General features: G+C 44.0%; 1 protein-coding gene across 2 annotated transcripts in view; it reads right to left on the bottom strand.

Annotated features, from left to right (window-relative positions):
• Positions 1–6,832: 6,832 nt before the first annotated feature.
• The window catches only part of LOC126981599 (retinoid-inducible serine carboxypeptidase-like), a 38,998-nt gene continuing 34,053 nt past the window's right edge, over positions 6,833–11,777 (bottom strand). Inside the window, exons 9-10 of one of the 2 annotated variants that reach the window (XM_050833043.1) lie at positions 7,592–8,095; positions 6,833–7,495 (exon numbers count right to left, since the gene is read on the bottom strand). In XM_050833043.1, coding sequence (XP_050689000.1) covers positions 7,187–7,495; positions 7,592–8,095 — 813 coding nt within the window. In that variant the 3' untranslated portion in view covers positions 6,833–7,186. Of the gene's footprint in view, positions 8,096–11,777 lie in introns of both variants that reach the window. The other variant, XM_050833042.1, reaches the window with a different exon arrangement.

Genomic DNA, 11,777 nt, shown 5'->3' with positions numbered 1-11,777 from the left:
TCATCCGAGCCTCGCAGCGCCTGATGACGTCCCGCTTCATCTGGGAGGGAATTAACAAAGACGTCAAACTCTGGACCAAAACCTGCACCGACTGCCAAGCCTCCAAGGTGACGCGACACACTCGCTCTCCACCCGGCACCTTCACGCCCGTCACGGAGAGGTTCGACCACGTCCACATAGACCTTGTCGGTCCCCTGCCACCCTCCGCAAGCCACCGTTACATCCTCACCTGCGTGAATCGTTTCACACGCTGGCCCGAAGCCGCTGACATCACTACGGACGCCGTCGCCCACGCCTTCATCGCTACTTGGGTCTCCAGGTTCGGTGTCTCTCTCAGCCTCACCTCGGACCGCGGCGGCCAGTTCGAGGCTAACGTGTGGAACAAAGTTATGACCCTCCTCGGCATCTGCCGCTACAGAACGTCTAGCTATCAACCGCAGGCTAACGGCATGGTCGAGCGCTTCCATCGGCAGCTGAAGTCATACCTCATGGCCTCCACCCAACGCGACAACTGGTCCCTGGGTCCTCCTCGGCATCAGGTCCTCCCTGAAGGAAGACCTGCACCACTCCTCGGCTGAACTAGTTTACGGCACCAACCTCCGGCTCCCAGGCGAACTTCTAGCGCCCACACCTGACACCGGCTCCTGCGGCGTTCAGGACTTCGCCGCCCGCCTCAAAGGTGCCATGAGGAGCCTTCAGCCGGTGCAGGCTCGCTCTTCCCCGAAGACCTTCGTCAAGCAGGACCTCGACACTTGCACCCACGTCTTCGTGCGCGTGGATGCCGTCCGGCGGCCCCTGCAGCAGCCCTACCAAGGACCCTACCGCGTCCTGAGACGGACCAGAAAGACTGTCACGATCGACAAACATGGTGCTCAGGACGCGGTCTCCATAGACAGAGTCAAGCCGGCATTCCTGCTAGCCCCAGACCAGACGCCCCAACTCTCCGTCGCCGAAGCAACACCGTCTGTGCCACAACATCCCCGCAAGAGGAAGATTTCGTTCCTTCTCTGAAGTCACTGGGAGGGGAGTGCTGTAGCGGGCGAGTCCCCGCTCAAAGCACTTAACAGTAACCAAGGAAAAGTGAGTGCTGCAGCATAAACTGTATTTTTTGTCATTTATGTTTTAATGTTCTTGTCTCTCGTCACGCTCCCTGTTGTCCTGTTGCGTCTCAGTTGTTTATCTATTGTTACTCGTTTATCTTCTACTGTCTGTCCTCGTCCTGCTATACACTCCTTCTACACATTGTTTACTACACACACCAACATTTATATATCACTTAAACTAAACAACATTCATACACACGCATATACACTCAACCACCTCTTTTATGTGTCTTGTCCATGTCAATGACCTGTGTATGTTTTTATCAATAAAGTCAGAGACACGCCAGTCTTCGTCGACAGACCGACTCGGTCGGTTAGATTTCGATCGCCGATAGATTCGGTCTGTCGGCATCCTGCTACGGGCCGCCAATCGGCTTAGCCCGTGCTCCCCCGCGCAGGGATAAATCTTTGAGGAGGAGGAGGAGGAGGATCAATAAAGTAACTCTGACGGATATTGCCCTATTATATCCGTGAACCAATTAGCGCTTAGAACACTCGCTACCGCCAACAACGTGACTCCCGTCCACACACACACACACTCACACTCCTCCAAACGTCTTCTTATCCCAACTTATATTTAAATATGTAGTCGCGTTCTTGTTACCCTTGTGAGCGTTCATAGAACCGGCAAGGGCAGGTTGTTAGGGTGTAAGATTACCAAAAGTCCTTGTTTTTCATGTTATAAGGTTTACCAGACTAGCCTAGGATACAGTTCAACTATTATACCATTCCTTATTAATGTAACAAAAAAATGTAATATCAAAGTAAATTCCCCTTGTAACTACATTATTTTTCTTGTTTTTATCATTGTCCCTTTCATCTAATACTTAAGGTTACGGTGGGTTGGCCGGACGCTGCACACGGGAAAAAAGTGCATCACGTCCTCCATAAAGTTTCACGCTACCTCAAGTTAGTTTTTTTTTTTTGTCTCACTCGGCGTGATTGAGTGTAGTCATCAGTCTAGTTTCAGTCATTTCAGTCTTTTCTCCCCATTGAGCAGGGGGTTTCGACCCTCATCGTGGGGTGGTGGCAGCCTACCTTCATCAGTGCGCTCAGTTACGCGGGAGTAGTTATCCAGTATCATTTGTCCATATTCATCAAATTAAATAATAATTTGCTCAAATTCATTAAAAAGAAGTATGAGTTTATAACCCCCGGGAGATCCCGGGGCATTACACTACCTCTTAAATTCCGCCGCAATGTTGCATCTCTTTCTATCTTCTACCGATATGTTCATGCTGACTGCTCTTCTAAACTTCCTAACTGCTTACCTCCCCCCCTTCCGGCTGACCCGCTGCACTCGGTATTTTACTCTTTCTCATTCTTATAGTGTCCAAATCCCTTATGCTAGAGTTAACCAGCATCATAATTCTTTTATCCCTTCCGCTGGTAAACTCTGGAACAGCCTTTCTTTGTCTTTATTTCCTTCTGTGTATGACTTGGCCTCTTTCACTTTCAAGAGAGGAGTGCCAAGACACCTCTTCTCCCGAAACTGATCTCTCCTTTGGCCTCTTATTCTGTTTGATTTTATTGCAGCAGCGCCTAGCGGGTTTTTTGTTTGTTTGTTTGTTTTGTTGCCTGTCTCCCTTGCTGTAAAAAAAACAAAAAAAAAAACATTTTAAGCATGCTATATTCATTCCTTACTTATATTTTGTTTTGCACTTAGTTTTCTATTGTTTTCATGCAGTGCTCAATGTCGTGGTCTTGAACTTTTATTTCCATTGCCTGAAATAAATCATATCCGGCGCCATTTGACTAGTGCTGTTGTGGCAACAAGATATACTGATCAAACAGTCCATTAATGTACATGTCAGTCGACAGGTTCTATTACCTATCTAATCCTCTTATTTCTTACCTCCAAGTCGTAACTCTCATGTACTCATCTGCATGTTTAATACCAAAATAACCTTTAGTAGCAAAAGGACAACCTCGACTCACGTACTATACTTCACAACGACACATCCCAGCTCTTTATTCCCCTCTCTTCCCACAGGCTGCACTCTGTATGATGACATGGACTCTGGCGTCAGAAGCCGAGGCGGCGGATGTCGTTTCTTTCAACTGAAGCCCAACTGAACAATAGGAAAGCGTGTTCTAGATGCTTTGTGCCTTCTCCATCTTCAAGGTGAAACAGCATCGCCTTCATCTCCTACAATGGAATTTTTTACCATTTTGATGATCTAGTAAATGTTATTTGTGATTTTTTTTATTAATGGAATGTTAATATTATAGGATTGCAGTTTCACGGTCGCGGTACAGTTTCAAGGTCAGAGAGCTTTTTAATAGTAAAAAACGGGAGCACCTACCCCTACAACAGCGTATCCGTGGTGCAGTGCTTAACATACCTAACTACGGACCTGCGAGCCTGGGTTCAAATCCCTGCTTGGGCAGTCGTTGCGCAACACACCCAACTGTTCATCCTTCATTTCGTGACGGTTGATAATTGGGTGCCTGGGAAAACCTGGAGAAGGTAAACTGTGGTAACCCGGATGTTGTACTCGCCCTGTGTCTTATTTTAAAAGGTTCTTACCAACCATATTCGCAAGTTCAAAGGGCCAATGTTACGGATATCAGCACCAGGGCCACGCGCAGCTATAGCGAATGCTCCCAACTTTACCTTTACCACGAAAACACGATTAAGCGACATGGGGAGAGCGAGCGGCGTCAGGTTCTTGCGTCCCCGCCAAACTCTCCCTGCACCACAACTACCACCACCATCGTAAATATCACAGGTGCACGTCGTTACCAACACCAGCTCCGCAAGCAAATCCAAGCCACTAAGCCTCACCCAAAAAGGAAACACCCTGTTATGTTTTGCTTACATCCTATTTGACGTAACACTGATATAATGTTTATGGTAATTTATTACTTCATACAGTTAATTCAGGGCATAATAGTGCTCGAAACTCATTTTCGAAATTTTGAAACAATTATTGTTGTCGATCGCCCTCTAACTGGTGGCAGTGCTGGAATATCCAGAAGGGGTCAAGCAGGAAGTCAATCAATTCAGGAGCGTAAGTGTTTATAAGTGTCTATTTTGAAGGCATGAAATTACTATTAAAACATATATCTTTTGTTTTTGTTTTCTTTTGTGTCAGCTACATAACACGAAAACTTAATCTGTTATATATTTGTTTTCAATATATTTATATTTTTTTCTGAATTCCAGAGAAAAGGCAGAGGGGATTTGTTACATTTCTCAGCCGCAGGGTTCTACGGTTGATTTTTTTTTTCTTTTAACTGAAGAAACTTCCAACCACACGACCATGAAAATATGAAAATATATAACAATGTTATAATTATATGCAGACGTACATGAAATGTTTGTACTATCAAAACATACGAGCCATAAAATGTACTACAGATAAACGGGAAGTCACACTATAATAAATGCACATGTACACCTGCCAGAGCATAAGTAACTACGATTTGAGACTCCTGGGATCGAACAACGAAAGATTAATAATTATCACGGAATAAATCACAGCAAATAATAAATGTGAATAAAAAAAAAGAATATGAATGTGCGCTCCTCAGCAAATTTTTCCTGGTTCAAAGTTGCGTAAGCGTTGTACTGCAATGTCCCCGTGTTGCGCCACTGCCACTACACCCGCCAAAAATGAAAATAAAGAAGAGCATGGAAGTTCTAAGAGAAAGTTAACATAAAGGTGAAAATTGCAAAACAAGCGAAACGAGCGAAGCATATTTATGCAGTTTCATAATAATTTATCGTGCGTGCATGTGTGCCTGCTTGTAAAAGGATTTCTAAAACTTTAAATTGAATTGGGGCTCGATTGACGCTTACATATGCTTGTTGTACTGTTATCTTTTTTCTATTGACAGATTGATTAACTATGTAGCAGCAGTGGCATTGCGTTGTAGTTGCAGAAATAAGCAAATCTTGGCAGCATACCTTCAGAGGCGTTATATATACTCTACAGTATCAATTACGCGCGCGAACTCTACCTCTTCGTACCGAAGACCTAATCTTAATCGAATAGAGTACATAGGAGTAGCCAAAAAAGAGAGGTCAATTTCGGGAGGATAGGTGTCCTGATACCCTCCTCTTGAAAGAGTTCAAGTCGTAGGCAGGAGGAAATACAGATGAAGGGAGATTGTTCCAGAGTTTACCGCCGTGAGGGATCGATGAAAGAGTAAAGATGCTGGTTAACTCTTGCATAAGGGGTTTGAACAGTATAGGGATGAGCTTGATTAGAAAGTCGTGTGAGGCGAGGCCGCGGGAGGGGGGGAGGCATGCAGTTAGCAAGTTCAGAAGAGCAGTTCGCCTGAAAACATCGAGAGAAGAGAGAGAAGCAACATCGCGACGGAATTTAAGAGGTAGAAGACTATCAGTAAGAGGAGGGGAGCTGATGAAACGAAGAGCCTTAGACTCCACTCCGTCCAATAGAGCTGTGTGAGTGAAGCCCCCCCACACGTGAGATGCATACTCCATACGAGGGCGAACAAGGCCCCTGTATATGGATAGCAATTGTGCGGGGGAGAAGAACTGGCGGAGGCGAGAGGAGAGAGATGTAAAGTTTCCAGTTAAGATTTTGAGTTAAGGATAGACCGAGGATATTTAGTGTTGAAGAAGGTGACAGCCGAGTGTTGTCGAAGAATAGGGGATAGGTGTTTGGAAGATTGTGTCAAGTTGATAGGTGGAGAAACTGAGTTTTTGAGGCATTGAAGGACACAAGGTTCCATCTACCCCAATCGGAAATGATAGCAAGGTCTAAGGTTAAGCGTTCTGCAGCCTCCAGTCTGGAGTCATGTACATCCTGTTGGGATGGTGTTCTATTGAAAGAAATTGAATAATGCAGAATGGAATCGTTGGCGAATAAGTGGACAGGACAGTTTATGGAAAGAAGATTATTGATGAATAACAGGAAGAGAGTGGGTGATGGGACAGAGCCCTGTGGAACACCACTGTTAATAGGTTTAGGGGAAGAACAGTGACCGTCTACCACCGCAGAGACAGAACGGCTGGAAAGGAAACTGGAGATAAAGGAACAGAGAGAGGGATAGAATCCGAAAGAGGGCAGTTTAGAAAGCAAAGACTTGTGCCAGACTCTATCGAAGGTTTTCGATATGTCTACCGCAACAGAGAAAGTTTCACCGAAACGGCTTAGAGAGGATGACCAAGAGTCAGTTAAGAGAGCAAGAAGATCGCCAGTAGAACGCCTGTTGCGGAACCCATACTGGCGATCAGATAGAAAGTTAGAAGTGGAAAGGTGCTTTTGAATCTTCTGGTTAAGGATTGATTCAAAAGCTTTAGATGGACAAAAAAGTAAAGCTATAGAGCGGTAGTTTGAGGGATTGGAACGGTCACCATTCTTAGAAACAGGTTGTATGAAGGCATACTTCCAGCAGAAAGGAAAGGTAGATGTTGATAGGCAGAGACGAAAGAGTTTGACCAGGCAGGGTGTCAGCACGGAAGCATAGTCTTTAAGGACAATAAGAGGCACTCCATCAGGTCCATAAGCCTTCTGAGAGTTGAGGCCAGAGAGGGCTTAGAAAACATCATTATTAAGAATTTTAATAATAGGCATAAGAAGTCAGAGGAGGGGTGAGTAAAAGGAATATGCCCAGAATCGTTCAAGGTGGATTTCTTACAGAAAATCTGAGCGAAGAGTTCAGCCTTAGAGATGCGAAATGATGGCAATCGACATCAATGATAGGTTATAGGAGAAAATGTCGACCACCTTGAACATTTGGTATCAAAGCAGACATTTTTTTCAGTATTTTAAGATTCTTTATTTATTTATTAACTTGACAATTAACCATTTATGTGTTATTAGGGAAGGGATGATGGCTACTACAATACTGATTAATTTTCTTAAAGGTTTCAGCCCGATATATTAAGATGCTATAGATCATATATTTGCATTGGCATGGGGAGTTTTATCCCTTTCAATTTTTGTTTAAGATTACGTATTTTCTTCTAAATATGAAATAGCCTAGTATAAAGGTGTGTTTTTAACCTTTGATTAAGGATATATTTTTATTTTTTAAAGGATGAAAGGCATGAGTCTGGGAGATAGCAGCGGGGCGTGGAAACTCAACGTGCAGCGATGGGCGGCCAACTAGCGTCGCATGCGGCGAGGGTCTGGCAGGGGGCCCGGGCTGTGCAAGCGCTGATGTCCTTGCTGCTGGTGAGCTTCCAAGATATTTGCCTTGACTCTCTTCACCTCTCTTAAGGGTCCGCCCTCTTTGGCCTCCTGTTTGCGAGTCTCCTGCTTGGGCGCCTCTTTTTTTGGCTTCTGTTCCTGCTGAGGTGCCTTCTGTTTTTGTTTGACCTGCTTATCTACACTATCCTTGACTTCTTCCAGTTTGGGCGCCTCCTTTTTTTTCTTCTGTTCCTGCTGAGGTGTCTTCTCCTGTTTTTGTTTGACCTGCTTAACTACATTATCCTTGACTTCTTCCAGTTTGGGCGCCTCCTTTTTTTTCTTCTGTTCCTGCTGAGGTGTCTTCTCCTGTTTTTGTTTGACCTGCTTATCTACTTTATGTTTGACTTCTTCTAGTTTGGGCTCCTTTTTCTGCTCATGCTTCTTATTCTCTTGCTTATTTTCCTTTTTGGTTTTCTTTTGAGGCATTTTCTCCATTTTAGAAGCCATCTGCTTCTTTACCCGTTTGTATACTCTCTCCTGTTTATTTTGTTGTTCCTTTCCCTGCTTAGCTTTTTTATCAGTTTCCTCGTCCTGACTGGCTGCTTCCTTTTCCTTCTCGGCTTCTTCCTTCAAAGCCTCCTCATGCAGGTCCGCAAGTTTAATAGGCTTAGGATGTAAGGACTTCTGGGCAGGTTCTCCTTGCATAGGCATCTCCTGTTTTGGCTGGTCTTCCTGCGTGACGGCCTCTTTCTTCGCTGCTTTTGCTGTCTTTGAATTGGCTGTCTTTTCATGCTTGGTTGGGTCGTGCTGGGGCTTGTTATCTTTCGAGTTGGCAAAGATTAAGTCCAGCATCTTGAGGGCCATCTCCGGAGCATCGATCGGCACCTGTGGATAGCAGAGCACCTGTATAACCTCGCAGCCAGCACACACACACACACACACACACACACACACACACACACACAATGGGTGAATGGAATGTTACGATACTTATAACACGTGGGGTATGAAGAATTTGATTTAACCTAGTAAAAATCAAACAAGATTTAAAATTTTCACACACACACACACACACACACACACACACACACACACACACACACACACACACACACACACACACACACACACACACACACACACACACACACACACACACACACACACACACACACACACACACACTTTTGTACTTGTTTATTTTGCGAAGTTACCCAAAAAAATGTTTGTATAATATGTAAAAATTTTCAGCATAACGGCTGTCGAAACTGAATAAACCATTTTACTATTATTATTATTATTATTATTATTATTATTATTATTATTATTATTATTATTATTATTATTATTACCATTATTACCATTATTATTATTATTATCATCATTATTATTATCATTATTGCTATAACTATCATTATTATTACTATTCTTCTTCTTCTTCTTCTTCTTCTTCTTCTTCTTATTCTTATTCTTCTTCTTATTGTTATTATTTACACACACACACACACACACACACACACACACACACACACACACACACACACACACACACACATAATGAATGAACGGAATGGTATTATAAATATGTAATAATATATTCATCTCCCTATCGTTTTAATCTTCACTGACCAACCCGATGAAGAAGCCTACAACTTTTTATTTAATTACCTAGACCCGTTCGTCCAGCACCCTACATGAATCCTTGAGCACCCTAGACACTTCCTGTTTTAATATTATGTACCTCTTCTTTAATTCTTATAATTTTTTTACTTTAAATTCCATTTTTTTTCCGGAAAAGGAGACAGTCCAAAGGCGTGAAAAAAAGAAAACAATGATGAAAAAAAAGCCCGCTACTTACCGCTTCCGAATAGAGTACATATGAGTGGAAAAAAAGAGAGGTCAATTTCTGGAGAAGAGGTGTCCTGATACCCTCCTCTTGAAAGAGTTCAAGTCGTAGGCAGGAAGAAATACAGATGAAGGAAGATTGTTCCAGGGTTTACCAGCGTGAGGGATGAAAGAGTGAAGATGCTGGTTAGCTCTTGCATAAGGGGTTTGGACAGAATAGGGATGAGCTTGATTAGAAAGCCGTGTGAGGCGAGGCCGTGGGAGGGGGGGAGGCATGCAGTTAGCAAGTTCAGAAGAGCAGTTAGCGTGAAAATATCGACAGAAGATAGAAAAAGAGGCAACATCGCGACGGAATTTAAGAGGTAGAAGACTATCAGTAAGAGGAGGAGAGCTGATGAAACGAAGAGCCTTAGACTCCACTCTGTCCAATAGAGCTGTGTGAGTGGAGCCCCCCCACACGTGAGATGCTTACTCCATACGAGGGCGAACAAGGCCCCTGTATATGGACAGCAATTGTGCGGGGGAGAAGAACTGGCGGAGACGATACAGAACGCCCAACCTCGAGGAAGCTGATTTAGTGAGAGAAGAGATGTGAAGTTTCCAGTTAAGATTTTGAGTTAAGGATAGACCGAGGATATTTAGTGTTGAAGAAGGTGACAGCTGAGTGTTGTCGAGGAATAGGGGATAGGTGTTTAGAAGATTGTGTCGAGTTGATAGGTGGAGAAATTGAGTTTTTGAGGCATTGAAGGACACAAGATTCCTTTTACCCCAATTGGCAATGATAGCAAGGTCTGAGGTTAAGCGTTCTGCAGCCTCCAGTCTGGAGTCATGTACTTCCTGTTGGGATGGTCTTTTATTGAAAGAAGTTGAATAATGCAGAGTGGAATCGTCGGCGTATGAGTGGACAGGACAGTTTGTTATGGAAAGAAGATCATTGATGATTAACAGGAAGAGAGTGGGTGATAGGACAGAGCCCTATGGAACACCACTGTTAATAGGTTTAGGGGAAGAACAGTGACCGTCTACCACCGCAGAGATAGAACGGCCGGAAAGGAAACTGGAGATAAAGGAACAGAGAGAGGGATAGAATCCAAAAGAGGGCAGTTTAGAAAGCAAAGAGTTGTGCCAGGCTCTATCGAAGGCTTTCGATATGTCTAGCTCAGCAGAGAAAGTTTCACCGAAACGGCTAAGAGAGGATGACCAAGAGTCAGTTAAGAGAGCAAGAAGATCGCCAGTAGAACGCCCCTTACGGAACCCATATTGGCGATCAGATAGAAGGTTAGAAGTGGGAAGTGGAAAGGTGCTTTTAAATCTTCCGATTAAGAATTGATTCAAAAGCTTTAGATAGACAAGAAAGTAAAGCTACAGGGCGGTAGTTTGAGGGATTGGAACGGTCACCCTTCTTAGGCACAGGCTGTACAAAGGCGTACTTCCAGCAGGTAGGAAAGGTAGATGTTGATAGGCAGAGACGAAAAAGTTTGACCAGGCAGTGTGTCAGCACGGAAGCACAGTTTTTAAGGACAATAGGAGGCACTCCATCAGGTCCATAAGCCTTCTGGGAGTAGAGGCCAGAGAGGGCATAGAAAACTTCATTATTAAGAATTTTAATAATAGGCAGAAAGACGTCAGAGGGGGGATGAGTAGGAGGAATAGGCCCAGAATCGTCCAAGGTGGAGTTCTTACAGAAAGTTTGAGCGAAGAGTTCAGCCTTACAGATAGATGAGACGGCGGTGTTGCTGTCAGGGTTAAGGAGAGGAGGGAAAGAAGAAGTGAAATTGGAGGAGATATTTTTAACTAGATGTCAAAAGTCACGGGAAGAATTAGAGAAAGCAAGGTTTTGGCATTTTCTATTGATGAAGGAGTTTTTGATAAGTCAGAGAATGGATTTGGCACGATTCCGGGCAGAAATATAAAGACCATGGTTAGTAGGAGTGCGCAAGCTCTGATACCTTTTGTGACCTGCCTCTCTATCTTTAATAGCACGAGAACAAGCATGATTACACCAAGGCTTTTTACCATGAGGAGTAGAGAAAGAACGTGGAATGTATGCCTCCATTCTAGAGACAATCACCTCTGTGATGCGCTGGGCACAGACAGAGGGGTCTCTCTCCTGGAAGCAATAATTATAATCATTCCACGGGAAATTGGAAAAGTAGATCCTCAGGTCGTCCCACCGATGTGAAGCAAAATGCCAGAAACATTGCCTCATCGGCTGGGTCCAGAGGATGTACAGGAGCGATAGGACAGGATACAGAAATAAGGTTGTGATCGGAGGAGCCCAACGGAGAGAACAGTTTGACAGAGTAAGCACAAAGGTTAGAAGTAAGGAAGAGGTCTAGTATGTTGGGCCGATCTCCAACACGGTCGGGGGTACGTGTAGGGTGCTGAACCAACTGCTCTAGATCGTTGATGAGTGTAAAGTTGTAGGCTTGTTCTCCAGGCTGGTCAGTGAAAGAGGATGAAAGCCAAAGCTGGTGGTGAACATTGAAATCTCCCAAGATGGACATTTCAGTGAAGGGAGAGTGGGTCAAGATGTGCTCCACTTCAGAGTTCATATAATCAAAGAATTTTACATAGTCAGTAGCGTTAGGTGAGAGCTAAACAGCACAGATGTATTTAGTAATAGAATGACAATGAAGTCTAAGCCAGATGGTGGGAAATTCAGAAGGGTCAAGGTCGCGGGCACGAGAACAAGTGATGTCGTTGCGCACGTAGACGCAAC

The sequence above is a fragment of the Eriocheir sinensis genome, chromosome 48, assembly GCF_024679095.1.
Source record: "Eriocheir sinensis breed Jianghai 21 chromosome 48, ASM2467909v1, whole genome shotgun sequence".
Lineage (NCBI taxonomy): Eukaryota > Metazoa > Arthropoda > Malacostraca > Decapoda > Varunidae > Eriocheir > Eriocheir sinensis.
The sequence above is the reverse complement of the archived record's forward strand: the minus strand, read 5'-3'. Positions and strand labels throughout refer to the sequence as shown.